The sequence below is a fragment of the Accipiter gentilis genome, chromosome 25 (genome assembly GCF_929443795.1).
Source record: "Accipiter gentilis chromosome 25, bAccGen1.1, whole genome shotgun sequence".
Taxonomy (NCBI): domain Eukaryota; kingdom Metazoa; phylum Chordata; class Aves; order Accipitriformes; family Accipitridae; genus Astur; species Astur gentilis.
This window is the reverse complement of record NC_064904.1, coordinates 13,898,860-13,918,192: the sequence shown is the minus strand read 5'-3', so window position 1 is coordinate 13,918,192 and position 19,333 is coordinate 13,898,860. Positions and strand designations below refer to the sequence as shown.

At 44.4% G+C, this 19,333-nt stretch overlaps 2 protein-coding genes across 5 annotated transcripts in view; both read left to right on the top strand.

Annotated features, from left to right (window-relative positions):
• Positions 1 to 7,128, top strand: part of GPR132 (G protein-coupled receptor 132) — a 96,340-nt gene extending 89,212 nt beyond the window's left edge. Inside the window, exon 2 of the transcript XR_007509611.1 lies at positions 5,727 to 7,128. The gene's annotated coding sequence lies outside the window, so the exon portion shown is untranslated. The remainder of the gene's footprint in view (positions 1 to 5,726) is intronic.
• Positions 7,129 to 10,387: 3,259 nt separating this feature from the next.
• CDCA4 (cell division cycle associated 4) lies at positions 10,388 to 19,260 on the top strand. 4 transcript variants are annotated; one of them, XM_049828863.1, is made up of 3 exons: positions 10,388 to 10,639; positions 14,916 to 14,996; positions 17,281 to 19,260. In XM_049828863.1, the coding sequence occupies exons 2-3, from the start codon at positions 14,958 to 14,960 to the stop codon at positions 18,034 to 18,036; spliced, it is 795 nt and encodes a 264-aa protein (XP_049684820.1). In that variant the 5' UTR covers positions 10,388 to 10,639; positions 14,916 to 14,957; the 3' UTR covers positions 18,037 to 19,260. The 4 variants fall into 4 exon arrangements, with proteins under 4 accessions (XP_049684820.1, XP_049684821.1, XP_049684819.1 ...); XM_049828864.1 differs by lacking the exon at positions 10,388 to 10,639 and adding an exon at positions 10,682 to 10,817; XM_049828862.1 differs by lacking the exon at positions 10,388 to 10,639 and adding an exon at positions 16,867 to 17,144 and having other exon boundaries at positions 14,919 to 14,996.
• The last annotated feature ends 73 nt before the right edge of the window (positions 19,261 to 19,333 follow it).

Below are 19,333 nucleotides of genomic sequence, written 5' to 3'. Positions count from 1 at the left end.
CTTCTTCCCTTGAGCATTGTCTGTCTTCTCAGTTTAAAATACAAGCCCTTGCAGGAGATACTAGAAAGAGTGGGCAGGTGTGTTGTATACATATTCAGAGCTTACTGCAGCGGAGCGGGGAACAGTGTGGAGGCAAATATAAGGTACTAAAGCACAAATTCTAATGAGTCAGCACTTTCAGGGTCAGATTCAAAGCCCTTCATTTGCTTCTATTCATGCTGGGGCATCAGAGAAAAAAAAAATATGCAGACTTTCATTTTAATTTTGGGTCTCCTTCTGGCAACATGGGCACTAGACCCTCCGGGTCTTCACTGGGATTTTTCCTCACTGGGTTATTTTGGTATTTGGAGGTGTTTTATTGCTTCCAAAAGGTAAGAGTAATACCGATCCACAGAGTTGACTTCCAGACTGGAAACACTTAGGGCCAAGCGCTCACAAAGTTCATAGTACCTCTCTGGGTGCAGGACTGAAAACAATCAGTAACACTAATAGCATTTGCCGTTGCAACTTCTGTACACAGTAGGCCACCAGTAATAATCTCTAAAATCCTTAGTGCTCTGAGATGTATCCATGTGGACACTGCCTCTCAAGCTCTTCCCTTCCTGGCACTGTTTTCATGGGTTGGGAAGCACTTTCTTAGCACTAGATTTCTGGAATGTGTCTCTGGCAGTGTGAGCCTGATATGTGTGAGGCAACAGCACTATTGCTTACCTATTTGATTAATTTTGGGGTTTCTTTTTGCCTTTCTTAGACATAGTCAAGATGACTAGGGTCACATAAACCACTACAGGTAGTTTTTATTACTGTATGTTTGACATTTATAGGTGACTTGACAACATGTTGGATAAAGGACATTTGATAAGGTATTAAAAAAAAAAACCTGCAATTTTCCATTTAGCCGCATGTACAGTTCCTGTCTACCTCTAATTCAAATCTTTCCTAAAATAAGGCCTATGAAAATGGACAGTCCATAGCTCTCAATGGAATGGTGCACTTAACTGTGCCGCTTGCAGTAATAGCTGCATCCCGAAGATAACAAATGCACAAGCCTCAAACTAAACTCAGCAGTGGATGCAGCAATATGCAGGAGAGAAGAAAAATGCACACTAAATAATAAGGGAACTCAGGAGTATGGCTGATTTCTTGCTTTCTTGACTGTTACGGTGGGACTCACCCATCAACAAAAGGCAGGAGATTCTAGCCAGGCCAAGTACAAATCTGAAGTTTCTATCAGGAACAAGAAAAAGGGGGCGAATGGGGAACTTCGTTTGGACACAGGGGTGTGAAGCAGATACAGACAGACTGTAATGCAGTAACAGAAAAGATTCAATGGGAAATGAACGGTCAGCAGGTAACTTCAGTACTCCACAAAAGCAGAATTCAAAGGCATGTGTGATTTTGTAACTCAGCAAGGGGCTTTCCCTAATGAGAGGCTGAGTGGCCCCTGCTTGCTTTAGTCAAGCACTAGTCACTCCCTCTTCTGACCAGAAACGTTCCTCTTTCATGAGAGGGAAGAAGCTGGAAATTACATTAAATATTTGCCTTTTTGTTTTCTTAGCATTCAGTTTCAGATACTAGAACCATATCTTAGTCAAATTCTAAGATGAGAAATAACACTGTACAAGAAAAAATCCCAGAAAATAATCTTTTTTTTTTTTCCTCTGGAGATACTGAGAACTATTACGAATAAATCAACATGAAGTTAAACCAAAGCTGTGAAAAGAGGCCTCCTCCCCTGAAGGCTGTGCAAAATTTAATATGAATCTGAACTTTTTTTGCTGGCCCATACTTTCAGATCATAATGACTTCAAACCTCCAGAACTGGGAGGAAAATCTCTTTTTTTTTTAATGTAGAAATGTATATTGGACCTATTCTTCCATGATGAAAAGCAATATTAACGTATAATCCTGACTTGCCTGTACTTCAGTATCATGTCTAATTGCCTAGCATGAAGAAAAGCTTTTATGAAAGCAAGATATCACAGAAATATTCAACACACCAGTCAACTATGGGCTGTGAGTCTACTGCCTCTATTCTGAACCATGCAGCAGAAGTTTCATTTCAGAAATGACACTGAGAGGTTAATTCCCCTTTTCTGTACTCCCGGCTTTTATTTTGCATAAATTTCTTCGTGTTTTCCAGTGTAACTCAAGCCCTGATCGCTTTTAAATCACGAGATTATGTTTTTCCAGGAGTTTAAAGTAGTCACAAGAGGGCACCAGACTCTAGCCTATTTCTCCTGCTGGCCATGGTGGACTTCACAGTGCAAAAAAAAAAAAAATTAGTATCTCTTTCTCTTTTAAATTCGCAGCCTGTCATCATAAATTTGTAAGACTTCGTGCTGCTAGATAAAACAGTCCGTACAGATGAGTGTGTGTATGTGTGCTCATGCTTACCATACTGATGGCTGTTGAGACAGACCCAAGATTGGGTTATAATGTTTATCCAGCTACGGCAGAAACATGCAACTTTTTTCAAATGGTGGCTACAAACAGGCAGAAAAACAAGAAGCAAAAAAAAACAGGACTGAAAACAAGCAAGAAAAATCATGGGGACAAAAAGAGAGAGACAATTCCCTTGCATCACACAATAAAAAATGGAAGATGGTGGAACTTGTCAGGATCTGTCCATGATTCCCTGGAGAGGATGTAAGTGGCAGGCAGCAAACATAACATATAAGCCATTCAGCTGAACCAGCCCCTGCGGTATCTAAACACCCACCAAATTCTAAACAACTCTTTCAGGAGCCCCACTTTGCCTCCCTGCCTTGGCAAACCACACTCCACATCGTCCTGCACCACTGTTCACTGCAGCTCCGGTGTCTTTATCCCAAGTCTGTTGGCATTTGGTGCTATTTGTTAGACAGATTAAGTAAGGCCAATTAAAGATTTATTATTCTGTTAACATTAGATATGTTGAAATGATTGCTGGGAAACCACAGGCTATCGACAGAGCACCAGGATACATGAGTTAACATTCCTTTATTGCTACAAAAGTCAAAGCTGTCGTTCCCATCAAGGTACAGGACCAGAGCAGAGAACAAGACCAGCTCACAGCCTGTTATATGTGTTCATACTCATGCTTCTAATTGGGTTAACCCTTTAACCAGATAAGGCAGACAGGCATTAGCAGTCATTCTCTTAGGAATAGGGTAAAAAAAATAGGTAAAAAAAGGCTAAAAAGATTACATTTTTAATATGCCTTTTCATGCCTTAGTTTACCTACTTCTTATGCTCATTTTTGGATACCCTCATTAAACTGTAATTGCTATGCTTTTACTATAATTTATTATATATTTTTTCTCACAGACTGTGTAATTCAGGTAAGTCACCATCAAATCAACATCAGCAATAATTTGTGGATACGTTTTCCAGTTTCACCTATCAGTTCACCGGACTCTAAAACAAAATTTGGAAAAAATCCAAACAGTCCAACAAGCCATCACAGCCTTCATCTCCTCTTCCAAGGAGCATAGAAGGTCATTTTAACTGGCAGATAAAGCATTAACTTCTACAACCAGCATACTTCTCTTACTGATGCTTAATTTTATTCTCCTCGTTATTTATGATGGGTCTAAGGAAAATCACATTTCTGTTTTGGAAAATGTAAAACAACTCTGCTGTCAATGGTTTGTTACTAAAGTCTCAACCACCAGAATTAAGTTACTGCATAAGAAACTCAGTGTTCTTATTTTTCTACCTTTTCCCCCTAGTTTTCATGGTCCAAATGCTTAACAACTTTAAGGCAAGCTTAAACATAAACAACTGACCTACATATTCTCTAAAGTTTTGTTAGCTTTAACTGTGCTTTTGAATTATAACTCTCCAGTTTCCCATTGGTATTATAATTTTCAGGGACATGGCTTCTAGAAACAGCACAGTGCCTTCCAAAAGGCTGGTTTCAAGAGCAAACCACTGTAATATCAAAAGATGCAGAACAGCAAAGGTGTTAAGCCTCAAATCTGGCCTAAAAGATCTGAAAGCCACACTCTAATGTATGTTCAAGGATATATGAAAAAGGAATTATTCATTAACTTCTTCAGCTTGCAACCGCTTCAGGCTATTTTGTTCTTACAGTATCTGCAGTTTTTCAAAGGAAGGTAGAGCTGGTGGGGGAAAAAAGGTCTTCACATGCACAGCACAAACACACTCATCAGAAACAGACTAACTCCCGAGATGAAAATATGGTACTTAGCTTGCTGCAAAGAAAGGAATACCTTGTGTAGTGACAGGCTGCACATGTTTTTTGAGCTTGTGGGTGCTATTTAATAGTAGATGCTTAGTTGCTATAGCAACTGTCATACCCTATGGTATTTATGCTTAGATATGGAACACATATTTTAAGCAGCACCAGACAACATGGCATTCAAGTGTCCAAAATACATGTTTAAAAGAAAATCCCTCTTATGAAGGAAGTAGGTGTGTTCTTCTAGTTATTAGAAAGCCTTTATAACGCAACACTTTTGCAACAACAAAACAATCCTGTCCCTCACAAACATAAAACAGAACTACCACGATGATCCAGAAGAGGGCTTAGAAGCCTTAAAATAAAACCCCAAACAACATTCAGGACTTTAAAAATCCATCTTTGCTGACTGCTACTGCATAATCTGGAGACTTTTGCTGTTCGGTACGGTGCGTGGTGCTTTGCCACTAGTAATTTTAGTATCTCGCCAGGTACCTCTTCAAAAGTCTTAATTTCGTATGCTCTGGGCTTTGCTCCTACCACAGATGTCCACTACCAACACAAAGCAACATACTGGCTGTCGGCCTCTGCCTACCAGTGTGCATACGCATTATTTGTGGTTTCATGGCTGGAATTTCTCAGGCATGCTTTGTAGCCCCTTTGGCTTCTGTAGTTTTGCATACCGCCCACCATGGAGAACACTTTCTCTGAATTGGCTGGCAAATGTAAATCTTGCTGAAAACATTTCTTTTACTTTGTCACATCCTGATGGTTGAGGAGTATAAACAAATATTGTAATACAAGGGCACTCTTTCTTTCAGGTCCTTTCCACCATAAGAGGAAACTGGTGGTCAGTAACTTCTACAGCCGCCTATGAAGGGTCCTTAACTCCAACACAACGACTTCAGCCAGGCAGGCTAAAAGAGTTTGCAGACTAGTACAAGCCTAACAGCTTCCCCGTGTCCTGTTTGTACTGTATTTCCTGCAGTCAAAACATATTACTACCTCTTCTTAGCAATTTATTATGGGTTCCATAAAGTTACTAGCTGACGTCGATAAACAGTGGTGCTGGTTTTAGCTCCCAGAGTTTCTTAGTCTGTACATGTTCTTAAAAAGAACTTGTTTCTTAGCTCATGTTACCCCTAATCCCCCTGGCCTCCCAGTAGATAGATCAGATACCCACAGCCTTAAGGCCTGAGGCTGGTGGCCCGAGGCAGACAGATCTCTGCCTAAGAAAGGATTTGCCTTGCCACTGTTGTACTGACAGCCACATACCCTCCCTCCCATCACCTGTCTACTACCACTCCAGTTTTTCGCCAGCACAAACACCCAGCTGAGCCAATACAGCCAGCCAGCTGTTGCCATATTCAGACATGCATTAGCTGGTGCATGGATTGGTTGGTGTGATGAGTGCTCTATGTTATTCTCATTTTGTAAGCCACTAACAGTTGATGACAGCATCATTATCCTCCAACATCAAGCTACAGTTAGCCCACAAATGCTCGCTCCCTTACTATGAATGCTTTGGTTTGTTTTACAGGCACCAGATGCCCGCTGTTCTTTGTCCAACCCCCTCCGACAGGTAGAGCGACAGCCTTTCCAGGCTCAGAGCAGTGAAGGAGAACCTTACCCTCACTGAAGGCTGAGCAGAACTTTCAGCCACCTTTGGTGGTCCACACATTAACATGTTATAACGATGCAGAAACAGTTTCTCTTAAATTCAGCGTGCTGTGACTGCAGACCGCACGCAATGAAGTTGTATCCTGTACCTGGCTTACGGGGCCCAGCTGAGCTGCTACAACAGGCTTACTTCTTAGGGAACAGCCACATTTAATTACCCTCCTTAGCCTTTCTTCCATCTGCTCCTGGATTTTTTAGGCTAGTTCTGCTGCAGGAATGTGCTTGTCTGCAGAAGCACTCAGGACTGTTTCATAATGCTGCCTATCTCAGAGGTAATCAGAATTTGCCAGGTCGGGCTTAAAGGAAACGGTACGTTACGAGTGGGCCTCCTGCCCTACTCTGGAGCCAAATTAAAAAGACAAACATATCTTAAATGCTTTAATCAAACAGTAATTATGAGAGAAACAATATAGACTCAGAGCAAGTACACGTTGTCTTTAGCAGGCAGAGGCAAGCAACCTCTGTCCCCGTTCCGAACTGGCGAGATCGCAGCCAAAACTCTTCCAAACCTCGCACGGTCGTGCCAGTACAGCACAGAGCTTGAGCTAACACACCTAGTCTCTCAATACAGCCCACTAGCCAGAGCACAGCGCTGCACTGACGACAGCTCACGGCTTCCAGCTCAGGGCTGAGTCATGTCTGGTTGGCTCCAAGCACCGGCAGCGCAAGCACTCGTTTTCCTGCCTCCGACTGCACAGCCCTACTCCGAATTGTTCGCCCAGCTACATAAACCCCAGGGCCCTCGGACCAGAGACAGAAAACAGCAGTGCAGAGTGGAAAACGCTTCACTGTCAGCTCGGTATTGGTATTGAGACAGGACTCTGTCCTATCTCGCTGAAACTATTTGTTTCAAAGCTTAAGCAACCTCCTGACTAATTTTCCTACCCTCTTTATCTGAGGGCTTGCAAGCCACTGGTTGTGAAACACTGCGCTAAGCCTCGTACAAACACCAAGCGAGACCTTGCCTATCAAAGCCCAAGAAACACTCCCTCCGAGAGACCTTGCCACGGGCTAGAAATAATATCAGTGCAGTGACCCAGTGGAAAGTGAGGAACTTCATTCTGCATGTATTTCTGTTTCTTATTCACCTACGTGAAGATTATCTGTATTAGCCGTTTAAAACTATTAAAACTCCCTATTATTATAATCATTTGTAATGTGGAAATGTGATGGACCTAGATCCTTTGTGCAGCTTGAAACTGCACAAATAAACTGGAAATTCTGTTGTCTTTTTTTTTTTTTTTTTCCTTTTAAAAGCGCAGTTTCAGCCCTGCTCCCGGCCATTGAGTTCCTATTAATTTCTGCGGTTTTGTAAACACTGTCCAACTCTAAACCAGCCTTCCCGTCACCGCCGATGTGTGAAAGCCTGGCCAGCTCAGCAGGGGCTGAGCAGCTCTGAGAAAGGAGCAGCAAAGCTCCCGAGGCATCAAGCACAGCCCAGCACAGGCTTGCTCCAGAAGGGAAGGAAGGGGGCTGGGAGGGAGGGAGTAGTGGCTGCTTTCCAACCAGCATGGCACGCAGGTCACGCCACCCGGTACCAGCCACCGCCGGAGGAAGAGGCAGGCCAAGGCTCCCGGGAGAGCAGGCTCTCTGCCGGAGCAGGCGAGCTGTGGGCTGGGGAGAGCCGGAGCTGGCTGCCAAGCACAGCTCCCGCAGCCGCTGCTGCTCGGCCGCTGAGGAGGCAGCATGGCTGAAGCCCATGTGTACAGGCAGTTCTCACAGACTGAAGGCAGGCCCATCCTTCATCCACGCCGAGCACAAGCTAACCCCTGCCCAGCCAAGGGAAGGGGCTCAGGACAGCAGCTCCACTTGACTCAGCCCTCCTGCTCCAGGGCAGAGGCTCCAGCTCAAATAAGCCGCACCATGTGCCAAGGATGGATCTGCACCTTGGACCCCCTCGGAGCGGTCGAGGCAACGCCCGCTCCTGTGAAACCAGCCCCGTACCTCCTGTTTTCACACAAAAAGGGCATCCCATTCACCCCTCTGGCCATCACACTTCTATAGAGGCTGGCAGTGCTTTTAAATCCCCTCAGGACTGCCACTCACTGAAGATTTTGCTGGGTGCCAGCGGTGACCCGTCTTCCTAGGAGAGATCTGCTGAGCTAGTTTGCATCATTTTCTTCCCTGTCACCCATGTTAGTCATTTCATCAGCACGCAGGTTGCTCTGCAGTGTCTCACTAGGTGCAGCGCCTCTCTATTGTCTAGAAGCTTTGAGTACATATTATGAACCACCTTTCAATTTAGGTGTCTCCTGCCATTTCTGACCAGTAATTCCCCCTGCCTTTATTTTGTATGCAGTTATTGTCTTCATTTCACTTTCCCCTATCAGGCTGCTTTGCAGACGTTTCTTTCCAGTTCTGCTCCATGCTTTGTCTCTAGAACTTCAACTTTAACTTAGGCATCGGTTCTGCTTTTGCTTGCAGATTATCTTAGCTGTGAAAGTTTCATGAGCTGAGATAGTTTTTTCAATACATAAATAACTGTTTAGGAAATTACCAGGTTTTCACCTGTTCTTTTTAACTCTGGTGTTAAAATTTCATTTACTGAAACCAGTAGGAGGATGAAAAACTTCAGCGTGTAACTAAAATTTGATCATTTTCTTTATCACATGGTGGTTACAATTCAATTATATTCTTTATAATGCTATTTTATTCCTATCAGAGATTGTTTGCTTTCTAGTAAACACTTTGGTCTGTATTGTTTTGCATAGGCCTGTCCAGATTTTTCCATTTTGACTTTTCAAGTTTTGTTTCTCACATGTGTGAGATGTGAGAGTTGTTTTCTCCGGAGAATAATCAAATCTGGTCACACCTCGATGAGACAGTTTCTCAGCTTTTCAAAGGAGGCAGAGTGCTGAGAACCTTTCACAATTTTTCTTTCAGTGGCTTAATCAGAAACATAGATGATTTAGTTTTTAAGCCATCAGACATCATCTCATTTCACTGGAGGATTTATTAGGAAAAAAAAAATCAAACCACGAAACAAAAATGTCAAGACTCTCTCGCATTGTATCTAGAAGGAAAAAAAAAAGATAAGGAGAGGGGACTTATGTACCTTACTATGCAGATGATGCTATCACTAGAAAGAGCAAACCCAATAAACTCTTCCAGCAGTGACCCTCCAAGGAACCACACTCACACCACCTCAAGAGGGAAGTCCAGAGAGGCTCAAAGGTTCTTGCAGGGTTTGTTGCGGGATTCCCTATTTTAATTCTTTGCAGCCAAACTAGAAGCAGCCAATGTCAAGCTGAATAGAGCACGAGAATCTCTCTCTTTGTGGACTTGTTCTTTCAAAGTTTTGACTCGTATTTTTGCACCACGATGCCATAAGCACGCTGCAAGGAACTGTAAAAAACACAAGGGGAAATACTGCACTTTGTAAACCTGCCTTGTCCCAAAAGCAGATCTTGCTTCGCTATGGAAACGTTATTTCCTCCTGCTTTCCCGTGTCAAGCTACAGCCCTGTTGTTTTACAGCCTTTCGTACCGATGACCCTCAGCCCCAAGCCCCGCTGATCGCCCCCGGCGGTGCCTAGCCCACCCTTTCTCCATTTTCTTTCTCTCCTCGCTCCCCGCCCCACCGCGGGCAGCAGATCCTCCCCCTGCCCGAGCCGCAGCCTGGAGGCAGCAGCTGCCGTGCCGCTGCGGCTCTCTGCTGGCAGCCGCAGCCAGGACAAGCCCAGCTCCCCTCCCCGCCCCGACCTCCCCTTCTGCCTGCTTTGGAGACAGCCGGCACGTAGCTGCAAGACCGGGAAAGCGACGGAGGAACGCTTGGCCGGCCTAAGTACTTGCAGATGTGCAGCAGCATCGAGCTGGAAGTCACCGCAGCGTTCAAAGCTTTCGGGGTTGTTTTTTTATTTTTTTTTTTTTTTCTCGCTCAGCAGGGCGGTTGGAGCTTTTGGGACAGCGGCTTCCCGAGGGGTGCGAAGCTTCACCCCTTCCCCTCGCCCCGAGGAAGCAGCTTCCCCGTCCTCCGCCTCCGACACCCGGGGCTGCGAGGCCGGGCCCAAACAGGAAATGCCACAGGCCTTGCTAATGGAGTCATGAGGCCTGGCACCCCCCCGCGGGGCGGCCGCACCGGGGGTGTGGGGGGGAAGGCTGCGAGGGCGGGCCGGCAGCGGTTGGCGCCGGGGGCTCCCCCGGCCCTGAGGGAAGCGGCGCCTGACGGCAGAGAGCGGCCGGGCCCAGCGGGGGAAGGCGGCGCGCCGCGGCCCGGGGGTGGCCGCCGCCCGCTCCTTGCGGCTCCCCGCGGGCTGCAGCGGGGCCAGGTCTGAACCTGTTCCCGCCGGAGCCCGTGGCCGGGAGCCCAGACGCGCCGCGGGCCCCTGGCTGTCGTTTGAAATCGGGGCTCCGCCTCGCCCCCCGCCTCCGCCTCCCGCCAGCCTCTCAGGGCCGAGGGGAAGGGCTCGGCCGCCGCGGCAACCTCGCAGGCTCCCGTGGGCGGTGCCTGGGGGGGGGGGGGGCGGGAGAGGCCGGGCGCCGTGGCAACCGCGCCGCCAATCGCAGCGGTGCGCGGCGGCTGCGCGTTCGGCGACGGCCAATAGCAGCTGCCGTTCCCTTGTAGGCGTGGCTGGCGGGGCAGGCCCGTCCCCCAGCGGGAAGACGGGGGTGGGGGAGGAAGCGAGTTCCTTTGTGGGCTTTGACAATAAGATGGCGGGCGGGGGGAGGCGGGGCTGGTCCCTACGGTTGGCCCCGCCCCCTCCCTCAAGCGCGGAGCGGTCGGTGAGGCGGAGCGGGGGCTCCCGCGCTGGCAGGCGACGGCAGCGGCGAGGTGGTGAGTACGGCAGGCTGGGCTGGGCTGGGTCGGGCGCGGCGTGTGGGCCCCGGAGCCGCCCGCCTCCCCCGGGGCTCCTCCTGGGGACGGCGCGGGCGGGGAGCCGGTGGCGGCGGAGCCCGCGGAGGAGGGAGCCGAATCAAAATGGCGGCGGGCCGTTTGCCGGGAGCGCGGGACGGTGAGTAACCGCCGCGCGGGGCCCTTGGCGGCCGCGCGCGCGCCGCCGGAGCGGTGAGGGGCGGCGGGGCCGGGGCCCGTCTCCCCGTCGGCGCCGGGCGCCCCTCTCCTCCGCTCGGTCCTTTTCCCAGCCGCGCAACTCCCCGTCGCCCGCTCCTCCACCCCCGGGCACCCTTCCGGCGCCGCCGCACGCCGTGGCGCCGCTGCCCTCCCACCGCCGGCGTGCCCGTGCCTGGGGACCTCCCCCGGCTCCCCCAGCGCACGCATCGCGGCTCAACCCCGCCTCGGCCCCCGCCGCGCTCCCTCCCCCAGCCTCCGTCCGCCGGGGCTCCCTCCCCGCCCCGGCCGCGCCCGCCGGGCACGCCTCTCCCCGCCGGTTCTGGCGGGCCGCCCCCCGACCTCAGCCGCCACGGGCCTCCGTCGTCTGCGTTTCCACGAGCTTTCTGCTCCACGCAGCGCCTGCCATCGCCCCTGCCCTGGGCGTGCGGCTGCCCCGGCTTCCCAGCCTGCCTTTCCTCGGGAGCTAGTGCCCTTTCCCGAAGCCCTCGAGTCCTGGAGAGGTGCCCGCTAGCCCCCTACGCCCGGGGGGTGGACCAGACCCCGGTGCTTTATAGGTGCCTTTGTCCCAGTCCGAATAGGGATGTTTCTGGCCCTGCCAGCCCTCTGCTGTGTCTGCAGCCCACCTTGTAACTCAACACCACCATGCACACACATATGCATGCCTAAAGAGGAGTACCTGGCTTTCCATCTTCTTTTCACCATTACACATAGCTTTGATTTCTTACCACAGTTGTTATAAAGGACAGTTTTGTGGGGGGGGGGATTGTGGAATCATAGAATGGTTTGGGTTGGAAGGCACCTTAAAGATCATCTAGTTCCTACCCCCCGCCATGGGCAGGGACACCTTCCACTAGACCATGTTGCTCCAAGCCCCATCCAGCCTGGCCTTGGACGCTTCCAGGGATGGGACATCCACAACTTCTCTGGGCAACCTGTTCCAGTGCCTCACCACCCTCACAGTGAAGAATTTCTTCCATATATCTAATCTAAATCTACCCTCTTTCAGTTTAAAACCATTACCTTTTGTTCTATTGCTACATGCCCTTGTAAAAAGTCCCTCTCCGGCCTTCCTGTAGGCTCCCTTTAGGTACTGGAACACTGCTATAAGGTCTCCCCGGAGCCTTCTCTTTTCCAGCCTGAACAACCCCAACTCTCTCAGCCTGTCCTCACAGGGGAGGTGTTCCAGCCCTCTCATCATCTTTGTGATGAAGATGAATTAGATCATGAAGATGATTAGAGTGGTAGAGGGGAGATACAATACCTTCTAACCTTCCCATGCTAACCATCACCACTATGCTTACGTTTGTACAAAAAGAAAAAGCATCTTGCTAAGTGAACCTCCAGCACTTGCCTAGGTAGTTCTTGTCTGCTTTCTCGTAAAGGTGAAGAGTGCTAAAATTTTCCATCTTCTCTATTACCCCAACTCTTAGGAAGCGACTTTTCCCCTTAAGTATATCTTTGGCAGCATATTTCTACATGAATCTGAATTGAGTGTGAATCTGGAATGTTTAAGTTGATGCTGTAGTAAGAATTGGTACTTGAAATTTGATCCTTGTTTGTAAAGCAGACTGGGCGTTTGTCAATCCCAAAAGCAAAACTTTTAATGAATTACATAATACTGTGCTTCCTGTGCTACTGTTAAAAAACAAAAAAAACCAAACCCAAAAACCAAAAAACACACCAAAACCCACAGAAACTCCTTTTTCCATACTGTATTATGCTACAGATAGCTGTTGTCTCCTTGACAGCTCTTTTTGTACAGCTATTTCAAACAGTGCTTAAGTTTAACACACTAAGTTTGGGCTCTTGAGACTCTGATAGTGGAAGAAGGGAGGTGATACAGCTAGTCTAGACATTGCCTCTTGGACAGAGACAGATGCTGCTTGAAATTATCAGAGAATTTTGAACACTTTGACTCCAAAGCAGCAGCAATCTTGCTCTCCTGAGCCAAGAGGTTTTACACAATGGCTAATACCATTTTGAGTATGTTAGTATGTAAATCAATAGAGAAATATATTTTAATCAGTTAGGTTTTAAACTTGGTACTTTCTTGAGATGAGTCCTTGTTGGAGATAGTGCAGGGAAGTCTGGGGAAGGTTTTTTATTTGCAAGGTTTTAATTGCATCTGATAATGGCTATGAAGTTAATTATTTTTTTTTTTTACTGGGAACTTGGGTTCTGAGGCATGCTCGTATGCCACCTAATAGAAATAAGTGCTGTGATGGGTATATTCTTTAAGTTTATGCTAGCAGAGGTCCACATGGTTTGTTTATTGCTCTACAGAAGAACCTGGAATCACATGCAGCAGGTCTTACGCATTTTTACATTGCATGGGCAAACCGTTTCCTTCTGGTCTGCCAACATCCCCTATGTCTTTTCGTTTGTGGATGTGATAATGGCTCTTTTGCCAAGAACTCATGTGTTCCCGTCACCAGTCCTCTCCTCTATCAGTCTGCTATTTTGGGAGGCAAAAGGTCAAAGCCTCTTCCTCTAAAATTGTCAGATATCCAAAACAGCACCAGAAAATATTTTCATTTATTGTTCTCGTGACTGCATCATCTTTATCTGTAGTTGTGGGGGTTTTGTGCGTTTTTGTTTGGATGGGTTTTTCTTTAAACAAAGTTTATGCCCTTGTCACCTACCCTAAAACTATAAGCGTACCTATTGGGAATTTGGGGATTCAAATAGTTACTGTATACAGGCTGTCAGAGAGATTGCCCTTCGTTTATAGAGTGTTTTGAAAGTATACCCAGGGAGCAAAAACTTCTGAACTTTTACAGCATCATAAGGTGTTTGACAGAAATAAGAAATACTTTATTGACTTGACACTATGGTTTCTCACTGGAGTTGTAGTTCATATGCTTCATGACCCTGTCTTGAATGTTGCTGTGAGCTCAGTCTGTATAAGAGAATGAGACTATGAGTTGGTTGAAATACCATTTCCATGACATAACAGCATTTTAGTCTGAATATTTTGAGATTGAGTCAAAAGATTTTGGCTTGAGAGTGTTTAAGGTGGGGTTTTTGTTGTGGTATTTTAACAAGTATGCAGTTTCTTGAGAAAAATGTGTTTGCTGCCCCTCCAAGTCCTTTGTTGACCATCTCCTTCCCTCCCAATTTTGAGAGCAAGCACTCTTCAAGTATTTTGCATTACCAGCCACAATAGAAAATAAAAATAGATGTCCATATGCATCCTTTTTACTTGTTTCTTTTCTAGGTATGTACTTCAGTTGCAGACACTGAACTGTCTTGTATTGTACAGACATGTCTAGAAAAGTATCTGAATTGTTTTCATATTTTATCGTATAAGTTTTTGTAGCCTGTCGAAACAGAGGATTCTTTTAGATTTCAGTAATTAAAGGAATTGTTGCATGTATTTGGTAGTTGTATTTGGTATATCAAATCTTATTTTGCCTTAAATGTGTTTTAAAACCTCAGCTTTTATAGTTAAAACAATTTCATTACTGTCATTACTTTCATTATTGTCCTCTTGCAAAGTAAATCTTAGTCATAGTTTCTGTGCTGGTAAAGGAAAATCCTCCCTGGTTTTGCTATGTTTCAGTTTTATATTTGTGTGTGCTTGCTCTTTTTCTCTAAATGCTACAGCAATACATGGTTTTGTACAACAAAGGTGAAAACTGTATAGTTTTGTGATAAAAAGACTTCCTTTCAGTATGCTTTTGCGTGCATTCAAATTTTTCAGATGATCGCTAAAGATTTTGTTTGCTCTTCAAATGGCAAAGGCGTAGGGATAAGGGAGAGGCTGGTCCAAAGGTCAAGGTAACAGCCTAGGACTTGGACTTAAAACTGGCAGTTGCCATCTCCTGCTGCAGATTTTGGGTGATTTTTTCGGGCAAATCACCTTTGTGCTCTAGTTGTAAATTGGGTTTAATAGTGCTCTTCAAGTTTGTAGGAGTGTTGTGAGGATAGAGATACTGAAACAATTGAAAACAGAGATGTGTAAATTTCTGAAATGGGAAACTATTTTGTTCTCCATCTCCTGTACTTGCCTGACATCTTCCTTCCTGGTGCTTGGTAGGTGGTGCTCTAACTTTTACTGTATGGACTCTTGCTCAGTAGCATGGGAGAAGAGGAAGGACTGCATCAAACACAATTACTGGTATGTAATTTTTTGCTTCTTAAATGAAACTGTAATCTGTTATTTTGTGCAGTCTCAGGAACAGAGCGACAACTGTTTTTATGATGTAAGATACTAACTGGAAGTAAGTGTTACGGAAAAAAATCCAGTGAATGCTGTGAAAGGTTTACCTTCAAGAATCCATAAATGTTTTTTCGTCTGCTGCTACACACCCAAGTGTATGTTTTCAAGTTTTCTGCTGTGTCCTGTTCTTCTGTTGATGTGACTTAGAAGGCATTTAAATGCCAAATAGTAGATGTATGAAAACCAGGTTAACGTTCAATTGAAGTTTTAATTATTCTTCACAAGAATATAAGTTGAAATAAAAGAAGCTTCAAACTCTGCACAGAGTGTTTAATGTTTGATGACATGGTCATACATGGTTGATTAGTAGACCCAAAAGATATTTCTAGGGGTCAAGTTTCACATGGTGTGTGTGTTTAGGAATCACTGTACATACAACTTTGTAGGAAAAATTAAATGGGATATCCTCTGATAGGAAGTTTGCAGGAATACCTAAAAATCCAGGAAAGGCACTATCAAGCAAAAACTTGGGTTGTATTTAATGGGAATAATGCAAATATGTTAGGTTACGGGAGAAACTTTTAAAAGAAACTTCCAAAGCATTTAATATATTGGTAATCCTTGGATAGCTTTGAAGAAGTCTATGAAAAATGACCATAAGACCAAGTTCATATATTCTATATTGTAGTCTCTGTGTATTATGATTTCTAAAGAGTTTTGTACCTTCAGGGGAAAGAAATATTTAAGAGTTGGTGAATACAAAAAAAGGTTATTTTATGGATATATACAGCAATGTAAGAAGTATTGTTCAGAGTCAGACCAAATGTTTATCTGGCTGCTGTGCTATCCCCAGGTTTTCAGAGTAGATAAGTATGTAGTGTATTTCGAAAGGAACAGTGTTGCACTTTGGTGGATTTTTGGTGACGCCGAAAAAGCTGAGAGAGCGTTCCCTGAAAATATGTGGAACATACTGTAGCAGCCAGAAAAGCAAGGCAGAGGTTAGGTCTTACCAAGGGAAATGGAAAATGATATAGAAAGATACTGCAACAGTTTTTGGGGTTTATCACCTTTTAGTTGAAAAACGTTGTTTTGTTTGGGTCACTACATTAAAAAAAAAATAAAAAATATTGGGTAAACAGGAATTCCAAGGACAGAAGACTCAGAAGGGACATAACAAAGGTGCATGAATGTAAAGATCAGGTACCAGCTTTCATCTGCAGCCTAATTTTTATAAGATGAAAAGAAGTGACATCTATTGCATTTAAAAAAAGAAAAAAAGTTACTTTGTATTTCAAGAGATCAGCTGCAATATTTGCATGGGGCACTGTTGTCAAAATTAGTGCAATTCAGAAGATCTGGAGGCTAGTGCTTGAAAGTCATACCTTGGAAAATTCAGCGAGTGATTTTTAGATATAAATAATGAGAAGCCTGGATGCTCCCCACTTATTTTTAGCTGGAGAACCTAAACTAGGAATATGGGAATTTTGCTTTCTTACAGTCAACTGGGAAAGAAGTACAGAAGCCCGTACAGAGGATGACTGTGCCTATCCTTATTGGACTTGCACAATTCGTATTGGAATTACATAGTTCATTTACTCACCTGAGTGAGGGAACCAGAAGGACTGCTTTAGGCACCTCAGTTGAATGTCTCAAGTTATATGGAACAAATGTAAATCTTACTTGCCCTGTAGCCAAAATAAGCTAACCTTTTCAAGTATGCTGCCCGTGGTATTTTTTTCATGTTACTCTGTTAGGCATGTTGATGTTCTGGAGGGGTCAAAACTTTTAAAGATGGTGTGCCAGGTTGTATTTTTATTTCCAAAATTAGAGGTTAAGCATGCCAGTAGAAACTTGGGAGGAGCGAGGAGAAACTGCCTCTCCAGTAGGTGAAATACAGCCTTTGGGATGTTTGCTTCCGTGCGAAGCAGCGGCTCCCGACTTCCATCCAGTGTGGAGCTTAATGGGAGCCAGGAGCTGGAAGCCCCTGCCTCTCTCCGATGCCATGACTTGTGGACCTGCTCACCCCTGGTTCCCGAGTGCCGTCTTTGGGACCCAGTCCACATGTTCCTGACCCCTGTTGTACCAGACTGGCCATTCTGTAACCTGGTATGACAATTCTGATGTTTCTATCTTAAAAGAATTTGCTGTTTAAAGTTTTCTGGTTTGTTTTTTAGTCTTTCTTTTAAACTCTCTCTCAAGCTGTTTACGCTGTACAAGAATTTTTTTTTTATTTTTTTAACAGGACACAATGTTTGTGCGAGGATTAAAGAGAAAATGTTTTGATGGTGAAGAAGATATTGAAGGAACTCTGGCTGGTATTAAGGCTATTCCTTCATATAATCTTCAGCGGCAGTCACTTTTAGATATGTCCTTGGTTAAACTTCAGCTGTGTCACATGCTGGTTGAACCTAACCTTTGTCGTTCGGTACTTATAGCCAACACGGTACGGCAGATCCAAGAGGAAATGACTCAAGATGGTACTTGGCAGATGATAAATACACAGAGTACAGGGCAGGCATCCCTGGATCGTCTTGTTTCAACAGATATCCTCTGTCGTTCATCTAGGGAACAAGCTGAGGGAAAGCATGTTCCAGGCTATACTACTTTTAATAAAGACTTTGAGGGTGACCAGGCACAAGATAGTTCAGAAACTATGTCAACAGCCTCTTCAGTGCAAGTTCCGAGAAACCTGCAGAGCAATGTGTGGGAAATGGAGAATCCACAAGAAAATAAAGGAAACTTTCAAAAATCATTAGATCAAATATTTGAGACACTGGAGAATAAAAGTCCTAATTCTGTTGAAGATCTGTTTTCAGAAGTTGACAATTCTTACTATGATCTTGATACTATGTTAACAGGCATGATGAACAACTCAAAAATGGGACACTGTGATGGGCTTGAAACGTTTTCTTCTCCCACAGCTACAGCTTCTAACTCTAATTGTAAATCTGATCTTAATGAGCTTGATCATATTGTGGAAATCCTTGTTGAATCCTGAAACTCCTGGTGTAGGAGATAAAGATCTGTTAACGGGAAGAAAAGACTCGAGAAAGTTATTTCCACAGTTTGTTCTATCAAATCTGCACGTGTATTTTACAAATATCTATATATTATATAGATATATATATTAAAAAGCACTTCATATTGCAAAGGAGTGTTAACTCTTAAAGTTAACCTGCAACTTGTAGTGTAATAATCCGATTTATTGTCCATTGAACTGTAAGTACATACGGTAAATGTTTTTAAGCTTTTGGGTCCAAGGCTCTAGAAATTGGGTTCCTTTTACCAATTTGTTTTAGCCTTTGATGGAGGATGTGCTCAGTGAGAGGGATTCTCTCATCTTTTTCTTATACTTCTCCCAGTAAAAATGGTAATAAACATAGAGAGAAGTTAGATAACTGGTTTCCTATTTTCCTCCAGTTTCCACTTTGTTACATCACAAAACTCCTGCTGCTTCTAAGTCGCTACATGGCTCTTAAAGAGCAGTATGCAATAGTTCCTGTTATCCTAGCTAGTGTGTTCTGTTTTTTTGCTACAATTTTTACTTCAAAAATAGTTTTTAAAGTGTTTATTGGTGTTTAGATTTTTCCAGGTATTTTCCTAAAATATATTTTTACTACAGATGTTATGTCAGCTGCTAACTTAGTAACTTTTGATCATATCTGCAGTTGATGTATTTTTTGAACGATTTTCAAAAAGGGATGTTTTTTTTTTTTACCGTGAGCTACCCAATGTAGTTCAGTAAAGTGTATGTAAATGTAAATATACGATTTTATACTTTACATTAAAATGTAAGAGCTGTTTTCATGATTCTGTTTTATAGAGTAGTGCTTTACTAAATTGAGAATTGTAAAATTATGCTTTTCATACCCCATATACTTGAGTATCATTAGAGGAAGAGCTTTGATCCAGCTAGATACAGTTACATTTAATTCATTTCAGACCATGCTTTTTGTTAACTACAAACCTAAATTGCATAGGTTTTTATTTATGTGTATTTATATGTAAATGTCATCAAGTGAATTGTTTTATCACTGAAGTCTACCATCAAATATTTGTTTATGTGGGATAACTATCTTGCACTAATTACTACAAAAAGTGTTATTAGCGGCCTTTAAATCTCAACTGGTATGTCATGATGTCTTGTCATAATTAATATGCTCCACTCTTACCAAGGGTTTCCTCTTGGCTTTTTTTAATAACAAAAGATAATACAACATGGGATGGTGTTTTTTCTTCAAGTAGCCACATTTGGTATAGAGTGTATATAATTAAGCTTATTCTTATGAGACTTT